This window comes from Physella acuta, unplaced genomic scaffold (assembly GCF_028476545.2).
Source record: "Physella acuta isolate Inbredline_101_S28 unplaced genomic scaffold, ASM2847654v3 ptg001956l, whole genome shotgun sequence".
Classification (NCBI taxonomy): domain Eukaryota; kingdom Metazoa; phylum Mollusca; class Gastropoda; family Physidae; genus Physella; species Physella acuta.
The window spans coordinates 86,073-103,041 of NW_026733461.1; the positions used below are offsets into that span (position 1 = coordinate 86,073).

The 16,969-nt window shown below is 30.9% G+C and overlaps 3 protein-coding genes across 6 annotated transcripts in view; 2 read left to right on the forward strand and 1 right to left on the reverse strand.

Moving 5' to 3' along the window:
- The window catches only part of LOC131931384 (protein Smaug homolog 2), a 29,226-nt gene extending 23,882 nt beyond the window's left edge, over window positions 1-5,344 (forward strand). The window contains exons 11-13 of the mRNA XM_059288187.1: window positions 98-167; window positions 417-503; window positions 835-5,344. Of these exons, the coding sequence (XP_059144170.1) occupies window positions 98-167; window positions 417-503; window positions 835-863 (186 nt within the window). The 3' untranslated portion in view covers window positions 864-5,344. The remainder of the gene's footprint in view (window positions 1-97; window positions 168-416; window positions 504-834) is intronic.
- Window positions 5,345-7,091: 1,747 nt separating this feature from the next.
- Window positions 7,092-9,430, reverse strand: LOC131931387 (small ribosomal subunit protein uS12m). Its single transcript, XM_059288189.1, has 4 exons — window positions 9,322-9,430; window positions 8,352-8,537; window positions 7,894-7,977; window positions 7,092-7,410 (listed from the first exon to the last, which is right to left on the reverse strand). The coding sequence occupies exons 2-4, from the start codon at window positions 8,530-8,532 to the stop codon at window positions 7,109-7,111; spliced, it is 567 nt and encodes a 188-aa protein (XP_059144172.1). The 5' UTR covers window positions 8,533-8,537; window positions 9,322-9,430; the 3' UTR covers window positions 7,092-7,108.
- Window positions 9,431-9,672: 242 nt separating this feature from the next.
- On the forward strand, window positions 9,673-16,878 carry LOC131931388 (mitochondrial 2-oxodicarboxylate carrier). Of its 4 annotated transcripts, none has more exons than XM_059288191.1 (9): window positions 9,673-10,127; window positions 10,450-10,567; window positions 11,652-11,784; window positions 12,047-12,176; window positions 12,693-12,800; window positions 13,183-13,347; window positions 13,570-13,751; window positions 14,381-14,433; window positions 14,763-16,878. In XM_059288191.1, exons 2-9 carry the CDS (start codon window positions 10,462-10,464, stop codon window positions 14,822-14,824), a joined length of 939 nt encoding a protein of 312 aa, XP_059144174.1. In that variant the 5' UTR covers window positions 9,673-10,127; window positions 10,450-10,461; the 3' UTR covers window positions 14,825-16,878. The 4 variants fall into 4 exon arrangements, with proteins under 4 accessions (XP_059144174.1, XP_059144173.1, XP_059144175.1 ...); XM_059288190.1 differs by having other exon boundaries at window positions 9,673-9,846; XM_059288192.1 differs by having other exon boundaries at window positions 9,673-9,842.
- Window positions 16,879-16,969: the final 91 nt, after the last annotated feature.

Below are 16,969 nucleotides of genomic sequence, written 5' to 3' on the forward strand. Positions count from 1 at the left end.
CTTCTCTTCCATACTCTCAACTGCCCAAAAATTATTTAGCAAGATGTTTGTTTAAAGAGAATGATGTACAATTTATTTCAAATGTTCCATATTTCAGCAAACTAAACAACCCATTTCGAGAACTCATTCTGCTCCAACAAACAGGCCCTTGGCTGTCCCTGTGCAAGGTAACTGCAGTTCATCCCCATTCATTCCAGGGCCCTCATTTTCCACCATTCATTCTTGGCCCATCATTTATTTCATGTAATATTTTCTACTATCAATTCTGAGCCCATCTTTTTGTTCATCTAATATTTTCCACCATCAGATCTGGGCTCATCATTTTCAATTACATTAAAATTTTCTTTGTTGTTTTTTAATACGTTTGTTTTTTAAATTAATGGTTGTATTTATCTCCCCTCCCCCACTTCCCTCAGGTTGTGAGAATGCAAATGATACTGAAATCAATGCTCGCCTTGACTCTCTCTGCATTAGTATGACAGAACATGCACTGGGAAATTCAGGTAACCATTTTAAAAAAAAAATTATAACTTTGTCCATTAGTCAAGATGGTTATGTAATAATTTGTTTCATTAAATTTAATTGACAGTGATAGCAAAATAAGGTTCACTTTTGCAATGAGATCTTTTAAATATACCTTTACTTTCCCCAATGTGAGTTAGTTACCCATGAAAGGTGGGTGTAGACTGAGGGATGTTTTACTAGACATTTTCAGACATGAAACTGTGATTGTATTATAAACGTAACATTGGTAACAGCTCTTAGAATAATCCAAACATTGAACACAACTTTATATTCTTTATTAACCAAATGTCTTAACTTTGTAAATTACAGACACCAATGACAGAGGCTCTGTGTATTAAAAGTGGGCTAAGGAGGTCTCTAATCCACCGATAGTTTATTGTCCTGTTTGTTGTTGGTGTGACCAGAAGGATTAGGGTAGAGTTCAGGGGATTCCCCCAAGATGTTCACCGCATGTGTAAGCAGGAGATTAGCACAGGGGATTGTTTTAGAGGAGTTACTAACCACTTGTGCACTGATGTGTGACCAGGACTTTACCATCTGTGTATTAGGGTTTACTGTTTGGGTTTTAGTAGTGTGTGTAGAATTGTTTTTTATCAGTTGGGGGTCTGTTAAAAAAAAAGATAACTTGAGGAATTTTGAGATTTGTCCAGTTAATTTTTATTTTCAAAATTTTATTTCGTGGATTGAAATTTGTTGGTTAAGAATCCTTTACTACCATCAGGAAGTTGTTTTTGAAATGAATGTAAAACCATTTAGACTATATTGTTTTATATATTGCATTGAAAAGAAAACAAAAGGTAGTATTTGTAATGGTTTTACCTACATAATATGTGCAAAGTTTTATTGTAATAGTTGTTTATCAGTTTTTGTGATGAACTTTTGTCAACCCTTATATGACCTATATTACAATGTTGGTTTTGAGAATCATAATATAGGATCTTGTTTACTGTAGTCTTTTTTTTTCCATTCTGGTATTTAACATGCAAATTAGCAACTTTGGTGATGATGTCTGATTTTATTGCTCTTTAAATTTGGTTGTAATGCATTATTTTTGTTACTTGTACATTTGAACTGTGTATATATTTGTATAACCTTTAGAACTTGTGAGGTTATCTCCACTTGGCAGCAAAGATTTACAACCCTTTAAAGAAAAAGGTTACTAAGTGCTAATTTTTTTCCTCCCCCTGAATATTCTTTAAAATTGTATTTTGATTTTGTAATCTGCTACATTTACTTTGATGGCTTAGGTTATTCTGTATTACTTTGATGATTTTAGTTTTCGTCTGTCTTTGCCTTGAAAAAGATTTTTTTCACTGTGTGACCTGTTTGGCCACATCATCCATGACTGCTGCCTGATTAAAAAGAAAAATATCCTTGCTAATCTTCTGTCTACAAATTTCATCTTTTCTTAAGGTCTTTTATTTATATGTTTTAAAAAAAAACAACATCTGATTGTAAGTGTATGAATATAATCAAGCCACTGGATGGGAACAAAATGGCTGCATTTAAATCAATGAGCTAAATTGATGGTGATGCTGTTTACAATGATCACCCAATATTTGTGTGAAATTATGTCTGTTAAACATGTCAGTGACGTGTGAAAGTGTCTGGGTATCTGCCTCTGAACAAGAAACCTTCAGCCGAGGTTTAATTTTTATATTAGGTTTAAAAGGGAAAAAATGGAATGTGTCTGAAACTGGTAAAAGTGAGATGTAAATGCGGTCCTACTTTTTATGGTACATGAATCTCATTGATATGCATCTTGTTGGTTGTGAGAGTATGAACAAAAATGTTGCTTTTGTAAATGGAATAGTTACAGGTTTACAAGTGTGTAAGTAGGGGTGTGTGCGCCTAAGGTAATCTGCTGATATAGATGCTAGTTAAATTCATCAGGCTCATTTTGAGAAAATAATTGTTTATTTTTTTATTAGTAAGTTAAAAATTGTTTTGAGTTAATTTGACTGTAATTTTTTTTGTATTGCTGTGTTGGCATTAATCAGACATTTGTGTTTTCAAAGTTGCCAAATTTGCTACCAATTTTTAGATTAATTTTTTATAGCTTTGTAACAGTTATACACAGAATTCTCTGTACAGCTTTGTCAGTGATTGAAAATATTTAGACCTTTCTTTAACAATGTGGAAAAAAATTCATTAATGTATATTGGTGAATGATTATATAGGGTTAAAACTTAGTTTTGTTTTTAAAAAAATATTTTAAAAATTACCATTGCATTCATTTGAGGTAATGAAATGTGTAATATATTTTAAAGATGAGAATCAATTACATTTTTAGAATTGAAGAATTTTTTTTCTCTGAAGCCATGCTTTAGTTATATGTTTTTAAACTGTCGGATAGCATGGTTTTTTTTTTTTTTACAACAAGGTATTTTTATAGGTCTATATTGGCAACTATCTTCTCTTGTGGAGAATGGAATGATGTATGTATATTTTGATTATGAGAGGACAATACATATCTTCTAAAAACCATTGTGGATTCATTGGTGTATGTGGATGCGTAACGCATCAAGTGAAATCTTTAGTGCTTTTTTTTATTGTGAGGGTCAAGTATTTTTTTTTAATTTTAATTTTTTCTGGAATTCAAACAAGAAATTTTATAAGCAATTCTAGGCCATTGTAACCTGATCAATACAATATCTTCTTTAAGTGATTTTATTGAAGAGCATGTTTATACATAATTAGAATTGGTGTCAAAACTCGTACACCTTTAGTTTGTTCTTATAAAATACACAGTATCAGGATAGGTTATAAAGGATAAGAAAATTTCAAGTTATTTTTTAATGGTTCTATTAATAGATTCAATTTCATGTTCTATTAAATGAAGATAAAACAACTAAGCCTAGCAATGTTAGGTTGTTTTTTTTTTTTAATCCATGTTGCCTTTTTTAAAATCTTGGATAATTCTGCCTATTTTTTTAACAGAATCTTGTGTGCTGGTTCACACATTTTACTGACAATTTTTTTTTAGTCCATAATAAATTGTCATAATTGATTTTTAAAATATTGTTTTTTTTTTATCTTCTCACACTGTTGTGTGTGGTGGCAGGGTGTAAAGTTCTCTCCCTTAGTCAAGAACCTGCTCTATGCAACATTCTGTATCAAGTGTCCATTTATTTAAGAACCATTATAAAATTAAATATCCAGAAAATTGCATTATAAAGATAATTTTTCAGGTAGATAATGCTAAAAATAATTCTTGCTTTGTAATTTAAGTTTCTGTGTTTGAGTTGCTTTATTGTATCTTATTCTTAGTGTTAAGACAGAATAGCGTAATTTTTTAAACTTACAATTCAAAATTTGTGCTGTCAAAACTTTGATTTCAATGTCAGATTTTATACTTGTTTTGTGAGTTAATTTAAAAATTAATTTATTTTGTATCCTTAATTGTAAATTCAGATTTATTTTTTATCATTTCAAGAAAATGTGTGTAGCAGCTTCAATAGTATACTTTGCCACACACAGTTGGCTCATTGTAGAATACAATTTTTAAATGAATTTTTGAGAGCTTGTCCTTTTTTGTGACTCGTATTTAGTGTTTACTAAACTACCATATACAACCTTTTTTGTACAAAAAAAAAATGTAGTTCAGAGAAACTAATATTTATGTATTTTAACTGAAGTATTGGTTTTGTAGGTCTAAATAAGGAAAATTTCAACTTTGGGTGAAGAAAAAAAATGTTGGATTATGCATGGTGTGAACAATCATTTGATCTACTCTAATATTTTTTAATGGTGTTTTCAGGCACAGTTGGTGCTTTTTTTTTTGCATACTTTTTAGTTCTTACAGTTCTAATTGCAATGGAAAGATCCATTTTTGTGTTTTTGTTAAGCTTTTCACAATTTAACATTTTTTAAACAGTTAAGTGCTTTTAAAAAATATTTTAAGTTACAGTTAATTGTTTTTCGTTAATTGTTCAGTTGTTTTTTTTTTCAAAGTTTGAAAATTTCCCTTTTTAAAAAAAAAAAGTGACAGCCAGTTTTTTTTTAATTGCTGATTTTTAAGAAAGAATTTTGGCAGAGATTTGTTTTGAAGGTGCCTTAATTAAATAAAGATGTTTTTAAAATAGCGGTTTTTTCATTTTTAAGCAAAGCAAGAAATGACTATTAAAACTGTGCAAGTTGTGATAATTATTGAAAAGTAAGGTATGGTGTTCTCACCACCTAAGGCAATTCATGCAAGTTATTACCAAAGCATGCTTTCAGAATATGTGATAGTTTGGTCTGTTTTATAAACTCTTGTTCACTGGTGTCAGTTGACATGGAAAATTGAAAAAATAAAATATTGGAAGAAAAAAAATGCAGATAGGAAATTATTCCTTAATGTACCCTTTTTTAAAAAAAAAAAGATATATCTAATGCAATAATTTCTCACACATTGTATGCTTTTTTTTTCCTCTTCTCACCCCCTTCTTTCTATGCATTTTTTAAACACTTGCTTTGTGCTTAAGTTAAGGGGCATTGTTTTACCTATTGGTAGACATGTCACTTAACTTGTAACAGAGTATGGTAGGGTGTATGGTGCAGTCAGGGTAAGTCTATTGCTTTCTGTGTGCCCATAAAGTTTGTATGGACTGAGTTACCTCACTACATATTATCTTCTGCTGCTGCTATAGGGCTAGCTCCCTTGTCCATTATTAAAAGTATATTTCTAGAAAATCATGTACATTTATCAATTCATTGTAATATTGTCATTAGTATTCACTGGAAAAAAAAAACTTTACTGCTCTGCCATATTTCTTGGTTCTCATGTCAGCAATTATGTGAGGGGATAATTTTTTTTTTAATCAATACACTATTTTGAATGAAACTTGCATTTGTTTTTTATTCTCTGTTGGTTGTTCGTTGTCTTTATTTTATGTTGAAGAGTATTAGAAAAACACTGAGGAAACATAGGAAGGGTTTAACATACTAAAAATAAACCCAAAGTCTTGAAAATACATTACATTTAAATGGAAAAACAATTTTATGACAATAACTCGAAAATCATGAATTGAAATTTGATGGTGTTTGCTTTCACCCTGAAGGAACCACAACTAATTTTAATCCACTTGCTTGTTACATCTTTTTGAAACCAAATCATCCCTCTATGCACTCTTTATATAAATGGTCAGTCATTAGTGATTATCCATGTTATTCTTGTGTAATATGTAGCCCAGTTAAAGTGTTACATATTTATATTTGGAGTGGGTGTAAATGGGCTCTTAGTTTTAGGGCTGATGTTGCAGAAAATACTTTTCAATAATTTTTGCAATGGTGCATAGCTAGTTTTAGCTTCAAGTGATTTGTGTAAAACAATTTTACTTTATACATAGTTTAACATAGAAAGTGATGAGTTTCGCAAGCAGGTATTGGAGCCTCTTTCACTTATATAATATGGTCAGCACTATACACATTGGCCTTTACTTCCTAAAAAAAATGGGGCTATATGAACACTGGGATACCTTGACTCTAGTCTGAAACTAAACTAAAACATTTGGTCTAGGTCTTGATTGTGTTTTGAAATATAATGAAATGTCCTACTAGCTATTGGTTAAAACTATGGTGTTGTATATAACACAATTTCACAAAGCATTTGTGGCATGTAAATTCTGTTTTTACAGCCATTCCTCCTCTCCTCGTATAAGTGTGCCAAGTTTTTTTTTAACAACACTTACAGGTTGATCACACATTTGACCTGTCTTTCTATAATGTTTATGCAAAAATTAGCTACCAAAAAATTATTTTAACAGCTCGTCTTCACACACTGAAGGCTTATACCCACACTACTACATTCACAATGTTGATTCAAAACATTTATAAAGTACTTGTTCAAGTGTTGGATATATATATATGCAAAAATGTATAGGCAATAACACCCCTCTCTTGGGTCCATCAGCTGTATTGAGAGAGCTGGCCTGATACATTCAATAGTCTATTTAAATATGGAGCCATATTATTAGGTACATCTTATTTGTTCTTCATTCTTAATTTTAGTGTTGGAAGGGATCCCCTCCAACACAATATGTGTCAAGAGGTTATGCGCCATAGAGACCTTTCTTTTTTATTTGCTTCCATAGCCTTTGTCCAATCATGAACAAACTACAAGGCAGCAGTTGTTTGATTTCGGAGTTGTCTATTCTAGACGAGTGTCTGTCCCCAGCTAACGAACTGGTTCGAACTCGAGACTTTTCAGTCTAGCAACCATGAGCTTTACCAACTTGACCACACCGACCCCCTATTAGGTACATCAAAGGGGACCATTTTGAATAAACTAAATAGAGTAATTTTAAGTGTGCATGAGGACTAAGTGTATAAGTAATGAAGAAAATAAACATTTTATCTCATTTGTTGTAGTTTATAGTATATACCTGTGGCTAAAAACACTTAGAGAGGAATTTTCAAAAGCATTGCCATTATATAAAAGAAAAATTGCTGGTCCCTGTATTGGATTGAACAATCATGTTAAGATCTCTATGTTAAGTTAAAATACATATCCTACACCCCCCAACCCCCATAAAAATATGATTTTTAAACTGTTATATAAAAAACACCAACAATAAGATGGAAGTTAAGAACATTTAATAAATCACTTCTTTTTTACATGTGGGAGGTCAAACTTCCCACGCACACAGGTCAGTTTCACACCTGGCGTGTCCTGCAGCCGCCCACCTTCAACTAATACTATGTTGTGCTCCTGCAGGTTATGGCCTTCCCCTGGTACGTACGCGGTCACTTCTCTTCCTGTGCTGAGACGAACGCGGACGCACTTTCTGTTGGCTGAATTTGGCTTCTTGGGCTTTTTTATCAGAGTTTTCAGGACAATCCCTTTAAGTTGTGGGTTGCCTTCTAGAGGACTTAATCTCTTCCTTCTCACTTTCTTGTAAAGACCTGGAGTGTAAGTTTTAGAAATAATTTTAACATGCTGAAAAAGTCCAACCTTTTTTCCCGCTCTAAAAGTAAAGCTTAGGACTGCATATTCTACATCAATACAAACAAAACCTTCTAGAGATGAATTAAGACCACAAAACGGGACTAAACATGATATGAAAATATTAAAAATCAATAAAATTTTGGTACATTCTTAATACAGGCAAGGATGATTGTAAACAGTGATTGTAGCACAATCCTTACTATGTGACAATTTATTATATTTGCATCCCGTAAGCCACTATTTTTTTTTCATGCAAGATAATCTTAATAAATAAACAGTTCATTTTTATTTGCAGATATAATTAAAATAAACTACAATGATTACATTTTTAATGTTTTTCAAAGTAAAATACAACTAATATCAATTTTATCAATGTTGGTGGTTATTAAGCATAATAAAAACTGTCTTTAAACTACGGTAAGTAATTTCTCAGATAGTACCTTTACGATGCATATATTCTAGAGAGATAAGCCTCTGTGGTATTAAGCAACAGGATGCAATGTTCTGTAAGATTCTACCTGAGTCTAGAGGTGAGAAAATAAAGACATTTGAAATATAAAAATAGAATAAAAAATAAACTAAGTTTTAAAAGTTACAAGTCATATTCCAATAAATTAGGGTGGGCCTTGATATGAAGGAAATGTAAGGCCAAACAAGGTAGTGACTTCACTTCCCCAAACAATATTAGGTACTAATCAGAGCTGAGTTTACTCAGCAGTACACTAGAGACCTAAAACAAAACTTTGTATCCTGATCTGAGCTTGGAAATTTTAGGTATACTATACTGCTTCACCTCTCCATTTAAAGATTTCAATTTAAAAAATAACAACACTACTTTTAAAATAATGCATCTTAATTATTTATAAATGTAATTTCCAATACACATCAAAATACTTACAAAAATTATGAATTGATTTATGTTCAGCCATAAAACTAGACCTCTGAGCACTGTTAAGACAGGTAGTGTTTGCTGCACTGAAAGATCTTGATGTAATACATGACAGGGGGGTTCTAATAGCAGATGTCAAAACACCGCTGAAGACTGAACCCAGTCTTTTTGTAAAACCAAACAAAGACATTGTTACTGAAATGAAAATAAGTTGAATTTTATTACAAATAAGTTTCATACATTATCATAGATAATGACATAATATCCATTTATTTTTTAAAAGGGATATAATATAGTTTTAAATGTGGGACGGTGTGGTAGGATGGCAGAGCATATGGCTGCTATACCGAAAGTCTCGAGTTTAAATAAAACGGTTCAAAGTCCACAGATCGTCCATGAGTCCACACAGCTTTATAATGGGTACCTAACTCACATTAATGAAAGTAAAGACGGCTGGACACTATTCCCTTTAATATGCCGAGGTTACTGAACTAAACTTCACCTGCAACATGGACCATTAATATTGAAAGAGTACTTTACTTTTTACAGTTGTAATTACTGAAATGCTAAACTAGTTAAAACTACTGATTAATAATGCCATCTTGATGTTTTGTCTAAAATTCAGTAAATTCAAAAAACTTAGTAAAGTTAGTAGGCCTATCTGTAAAATAATTTATGCTAGATCTAGATCTATATAAAGTAAAGTTATACCTAGTTCTACACTCTAGATCTAGTCAAATATTAAATTTGCATCATTGAATTTTATTTTTGAATCAATAGCATTTTTCATTTAACTTAACTTTTTACTTTATCACACACACAATCAGTCCAGTGTGAGTGTTCAATGAATGATCAATGTGAATGATGGGGATGAATTGAATGCAATATTTAGATCTAGTATGACTTTTATACATGTCAAACTAGATGTAGAATATTCTAGGTCTGTTACTGAACAAAGTTAGTTAATAACATTTTTTACCAGTTTCATTGCATCCAGGTAAAATCTAATTTTTGCTAAGAAGGTCACTGTAGTTTTCTATAAATCTACATACACCATGAAGTTACTCTCCTGCAAAGAGGTCAGTAGTTCTCTCCCTTATAAATAGGTCAGAGCGTTCATTATATTATATTGTACATACATCAATTATTTTGCTTGTGTATTAATATTTCAATAAAATACTTTCAACAAGTTAAAAATAAATATTAATGTATGTTTGCATCACAATGTAATATGTAAACGTAATTTCAGAGATAAATATAAATATTAATAATAACGTTTATACTTAAATTAAAACTTCTCCCCGAACCTTAGACCGAATACCTATGCTAGCGTATCGCAAATTAAGATATTCCTAGACTCAAGTTAGGCTGCAGACTGTTACATTTGTTAGGCCTAGAGATCTATTATTAGTTTATTAGGACAGTTAATTTTTTGTTTTTATTTTTCGCCACGTTGAAGCTAATTAGAATTTGTCGACGACCTAATAGAAAGAGCACTCGGTTGGTCAGTTGTAGATCTGCATCGCATCTAATCTAGCTGATCTAGAAATCTAGGTTTAGAATTAGATTCTAGCTAGAAGATATCAGCATTCTTAATTCTAGCTTAGCTAGATCTAGACTAGATATCTACATTAAAATTCACATTACAATCTAGATTCTAGATCTAGATTTAGATCTAGTCTAGATAAGAAAAAGATCTAAATAATTTTTTAAATAAAGTACTCACTAGTCTAACTACTAACTTAGTAACTAAGTTACTAAGTCTAAGTAGTAAAGTATTATTAAGTAAGTAACTTAGACAGTAGGCCTAACTAACTTAGTAGGTCTAAGAAGTAACTTAATAAGTTACTAAGTACTAGATTTAACTAAACTAAGTAATTAAGTAACTAAGTTGTAAGTATACTATTAGTAAGTAGATTTAGACAAAAGACTAAGACCTAGATCTACTAACTAAGTGACTAAGACCTAAGAGTCCCCGAAAGGCAAAAGACTAAGACAAGAATAAGACACAAACTGTGACTAAGACAAGATGAGTTAGGTAGTCTGTTATTAAGGTTATTTCACAGGACTGACAAAACCTAACTTTAAATTAATTAATTTCTTCTAGATTAATTAAACAATGGCATCAAATAATAATGTGATGATTGGTCCTGAAAAGCTGCCTTTGAAAGTTCATGGCCATGCATCATTAGCAGCCATGCAGTTTGTTGCAGGAGGGTGTGCAGGTATAATAAAGAAATTACTAAAATAACTATGAATATTAGCCTAATTAATTATTTTTTAAAATAATAACTAATCAAATCTTTTGTACATTTGGATCACCCATTTCATTGCCACAGTCTATTGGACACTAAAACATCTTCTTTAGTGACTTAAGGCTATTACTAATATTTTAAGGGGTCTTCCTTAAATGATGTCACACTAAAGGGGGGAGGGGGGTCTGTAATTTTATGATGGTGTGTGATGAGGGGGAGGGAGGATTCAGATGGTGTGACATCACACTTTTGCAATATAAAAAAAGCGATGATAGAAAACAAATTTTAGCCGTTATGTTGTGGTTTAGAAAGCCTTTTTAATAAATTTTAATATAAATTCATTAAATTACTCTATGTTGACAGAGTTCAGACAAGCTTTTGGAAAAATATCTATGTTTTAAGAAAAATCTGTTTAGCAGACTTAGCCCTAAACATTAATTTTAAATAAGCATACGGACATGATCCAGAATAGCTGCGTATAAACCTTTCTATTTCATGTTTTCTACCATTTATGCAGTCTAAACTTTGCTATAGTCATCACCATCATGCAACAGTGTGGTCATATCGCACAGTACACAACAGTTAACCCAAAGGTCTTGTGTTTACATCCTTGGCTCCAGTGCTCCTTAGTTCTTATAGTTACCTTATATTTACGTGCCCTCCATACCACTTTTTATAGATCGAGTCATCAGCCAGCATTATATATATATATATATATATATATATATATATATATATATATATATATATATATATATATATATATATATATATATATATATATATATATATATATATACACACATATATATTTACATATATATTTACATACATATAGTGGTGCTAGGTGATGTTTAGACTTACAGAAAGTGGGATTAGGGTGGGCACATACTCAAGAGTAGTAACTTAACAGCTGCAATTTCAAAATATTTATATTTATATAAATGTATGTGTTTTTAATGTATTTGTTTTTATATGTATAAAGTATACATATGCAAATGTATTTTACCTTTTTTTTTTTTGTAGCCAATTTCATTTTTTTAAAAATTACCAGGCTTTATCGAAGTTTCTATAATGCATCCCCTTGACCTTGTTAAAACAAGATTCCAAATTCAGAGGGGCCCAGATGATCCCAACAGATACACATCAATTGTTGACTGTTTCCGTAAAATGTACAGACAAGAAGGGTAATCATGTCTTTTTAAAATTTATACTTTGGTGCAACTGTAACTAGCTAATCTATTATTTTTTTGGGATTTAATAAGGCAGTTTTCTTTTGAAGACACCATATTTAAACTGAGTTAAATAATTTTATTTCAGTATTTATGTCATATATTAACATTTTAGCTTATGTAAGCATATTAGCTGTCATACTTTTCTCATGAGAATAGTTTAAAATAAAAATAGATATAAAAGGTGTATTTTTCATTTTTTTCTTTCTTTTTTTAGTGCCTTGTCTTTCTATAAAGGAATTTTACCACCGCTGCTGGCCGAAACACCAAAACGGGCTGTGAAGTTTTTTACATTTGAGCGCTACAAATCCTTGTTTACTTATGGAGATTACTTGTCACAGCCATTAGTAAGGTTAATTAGAGTTATAAACCCATGATAGGTGTGCCGGTGTAATTTAAAGTGATGTAGCATTGGTTATAAGTAAAGTAAAGTACCATTTCAAGCCTGATGGTCTGTTGGCTAGGTGAAGTAGAGTTCACCTGTTTCAGTGATCTTGGCATATTAAGGGATAGTGTGGCCAGAAGTATGCCAAGTTTGACTTTCCCTAACTTTACTAAGATACCCATGAGAGCTGGGTGGACTCAGGACATTCTATGGACTTGAACCCGAGGTTCATACTTGAGACATTCAAGTTAGCAGTTATATGCTGTACTATTCGACCATGCCCTCCCTAGCATTGGCTATCTTGTATTATAACATAATCATTATAGCATTAGTTATGTCGGGTTATAGATATTATAACATAATCATTATAGCATTAGTAATTTTGGGTTATAATTATTATTGCATTATAGCAATGGTTATGTTGGGTTATAAATAAAAGATTATGCAAAATATAGCAGTTAACTCTCGCCATTGTCAGGTACTGGCACTTGCTGGGCTGGCAGCTGGATTAACTGAGGCTGTTGTCATCAACCCATTTGAGGTTGTCAAAGTCAAACTACAGGCAGAGAGAAGCAAGTTTAATGAGGTGAGTAGCCTCCCTTGGTTAAAAACTTCACTTACTTGAATAAAATTAAAGACTATAAAACCTTAGTAAAATATCATTTTTATAATCGATCTGTTTAGAAAATTGGTTTAGCTGAACGATAATTAAATACTTATTTAATAATTATCTCTCCTTTGTTTATCATTAAGCCGCAAGATTTTTCTTTAACTAGCTTTCTACATTGCCAGAACTAATTTTGACATAGTAATAAAAAATAAAAGTATTTGTCAAATAGTTTTTAAACAATAAATTTAACTATAACTTTCATTGTCTATTTTATTGTGCAAATTAAAAATATGTAATAACCAAATAATTACTGTCGATAGGTTCATATTTAAAAATATTTTATCTTACTTTTTTATAGCAATCAGGCACAATAAAAACAGCCAAAGAAATAGTTGCCAAAGATGGTTTTGGTTTGAAAGGATTAAACAAAGGTCTCACTGCCACACTAGGTCGGCATGGTGTCTTCAATATGATGTATTTTGGTTTCTACCACAATGTCAAAGATCTTATACCAGAATACAAGGTACTTGGGGATTTTCTAAGTTCATTTCAAGCAATCTCTTAATTTGCAAATGCTGAGGAATCAATTATGTGAAGACTGTGTATTAATACATTATCTACAGTGAACAGATTGTTTTCTAGCTATACTGATTTTAACTTTTTACTCTCATTTATATACAATTTTTCTACAATTTTATTAGATTATTATAGTAAGTAATGAGTGAATAATATTTTACTTTTCCAGGATCCCACTGCAGATTTTTTCCGCAGATTTTTGATTGGCTTGGCTGCGGGAACACTGTCTTCAATCATAAACATTCCATTTGATGTGGCCAAGAGTAGAATCCAAGGGCCACAACCTGTACCAGGACAAATCAAATACAAGAGTTGCTTCCAGACCATGGCTCTTGTCTATAGAGAGGAAGGGTAAGGCATGTTACACTTATTGAACTTTTTGCAGCTTGAGAGTGAGAAACTTATTTTTTTTTTAGTGAAGAGTAGTATATGATTTATGCTAAAAATAAATGTTATAAATGTTGAATTTTAACTCTGATGTTTTAAATCTTTGGAAATTGCATTAAATTAAAGTTAGTTGCAAAATGCATTTTGTTCTTGACCAATAATGTCTTTTATTTTTCTGTTTAAAGTTACACTTTCTGACCTAGTGGTCAATAAGTCAGATAAAGTAGAGTTCTCCTGTTTCTGTGTCCTCATCAATTTATGAAGGCATAATCTGGTCAGTTCTATGCTCGGCCACTTTTACTTTCTTTAACGCAAGTCAGTTACCCATCAGAGCTGGGTGGACTCGGGACTTGCTATGGGCTCAACAATCTAACATTTGTGTGCACTTCTGCTTGACCATGACGCCCCATGTGTTGAATATTTGGTATGCTGAAACAATGCCATCTGGTAATTTTTCTGACCACACAATTCCTACATACACCATGCCATGGAGACTTATCATATTATTTTCTTACTTTACCTGGAATTGATTCATCATGAGAGAAAATCTCTGTAATTATTTTATTAATAATATTTACTGTTTGAATTTTCAGGTATTTTGCTTTGTACAAAGGATTATTGCCCAAAGTACTACGATTAGGACCAGGTATATATTCTTTTTTTATTTATTACACTTGTTTTTTTATGTGGCAGAAGGTGGATATAATGGTGTAGTTTTGTGGTGAGCGGTGGATGTGATAGTGTTTGATGGTGGTGCAGTTGTATGTTGTATGTTGGATGTGATGATGTAGTTGTGTGTTGGATGTGATGATGTATGTGTGTGGTAGAAGGTGGATGTAATGGTTGAATTGCATGATGTAGTTGTGTTTGAAGTTGGATATCTTGGTGTGGTAGAAGGTGGGTGAAAGTGAGGTGTTAAAGTTTACAAAGAAAAAAAAAACTTTTTTCTGAAATTTTTTTTTTTCTATTCCACAGGTGGCGCCATTATGCTTCTAGTGTATGAATATGTTTTTGATTACCTTAAAAAAATTTTGTAGGTAAAAAAAAGTAAGCAAAAGTCTGTTGAATCACTTATGTTGAATATAACCAGATTTACAGAACAGGGTTTAACTAGCACAAAGTCCACTCTTGTGTTTAGAAGGTTCATATATGCTTTATTGGATTTTCTTTGTGACATTTTTTCTTTTTTGAAATTGAAATACTGTAAGTTAAGATTTGATACCGGTAATTGTTAAGCAATTTTTTTGTAATAATCATTATTTGTGAAGTGCTTTTTATTATTTTAAATTTAATAATTTCAGTCAATAAAACAGTTAAAATAACTTTTTTTGGTCAGGTTACTTAAAAAAGAAAGAATTTAATTTTAGCAAACCAATTTTCTATGCAAAAAAACAACAAAAGATAGCTTTTTTTTTGTATTGCGTAATTACTATTTATAGCAAATCCTGATGTTAAAATATTTTTGTATGTTGCACTACTGCAGTTCTTGATGCATTATTAAAAAAGCAATGTTTAAATCTTGCCTTGGGGGATTGGGTGCTATCATACTGCCATCTTTTTAGTTGTGGGATAAATGTACCAAACTGTCCAAGCACCTTTGGTCTTATTTTTTCCAGAGGTCTGCCTACATTTTATCTAGTCTATTTATAGAGCATCTTACCATTCTGTGCCAGATAAATTTATGTGTATAATTATATATTAAAACTGAGGTTCATGTTGAGAATGCCTTATTGACCAAGATAAACTTTTATATCTCCACTGTACCATACAAGTAATTTTAGAATGGGCTTTAACAGGATGAAACAGTAGCTGGGTTTTAATTAAAATTTTAATAGAAAATGTATATTTTTTTATTAGTTGAAAAAATGATTTACCATCATTTCAATATTGATGATTTTTTGGACAGGCATATTCCAACTTTTATTATTTCTATAAAATAAGTGGCCATTATAAAGTCTTTTATTTTTTGTTTGGTTTTTTTAATGTAGATGTAACCATTAATGTCATTAATTCACTGCAAATGATTTTATAGGTAGGCCTATGCGGTCTTTTAGTCTTCTTTGTGAAACATAATAGAGTTAGAAAAGCATGCTGTTTTGTATTTTGATGTAATAATTTAGTACCAATGTTTTTATAGGTAGGCATATGCTTATCTTTTAGTTTTCTTTCTGAGATTTAGAAAAGAATGCTGTTTTTTATTTAGCTGTAATAATTTAGGATCAATGTTTTTACAGGTCCTTTATGATGTCTTTTATTAAATAAGTAGTGCCATTTTTATGTTGTAAATCACAAAATGACATACTGCTTAGCAATATAAAAATTCTACTAGTGTAAAAATAAAAGAAACCATTTTTAAAAAAAATATTCTATTACATCTTAACTCTTAGTTGAATGTTTGTCTTTAGAAATAAAGCTAAATGGACTATGTGACTTATTCATTTTATAATTGTTTTTTACAATTTCCGATAATAAAACTGTTAAAATAATGTTAAATCCTACTTTTGAGACAGCTAGTATGACTTGTCTGTTTTTTAAAAGTATGATTATCTTACCCTGCATTGTTTGTGATAAAATGTTTGAAATATTTGCTCAATTACTTTTAGATGTGTGCTGGATTTATCTCATGTTAACTTTGATTTTGGATTGCGATGTATTGGATTGTTAGCCTGTGTACTTTTATTTAATCAGTGTTTTTACTGCATAATATATTTATTCTGAATTTTCTCTTATAATTTGGGTGAATACCTTAAGGCATTATTTTGGTGGAAAGAAGGGAGCTGGGGGCATTTCTTCAAAGAATAATCGGTTTTTATTTTAAGCTGTTCTGTTCACATCGTTATGTGTTCTCTTCCCAAGTTTTAGACATGTTTTTATTTAAGTTTAAGTGAAAATGGCATTACACTCATAAAACTATTTTAGTTGTTTTTTTAACTTTACACTAAAATTCTACAGGTAAATTGCATAAATGTATCCAATAATGATAATTTTATTTGTTGCACTGGGCTAATTAGTAAACTGATAATATATTTTTATCATGTATTTTATGAACATGTATATATTTGTTTTAATTGGGAGATAAATTACCTAATAAAATACTTGATCTTTCATTGACTTTGTTTTTTTTCCTCTCAATTTTAAAAAAATAAAGTAACATGTATGAGGTTATTTCTACATTGACTAGC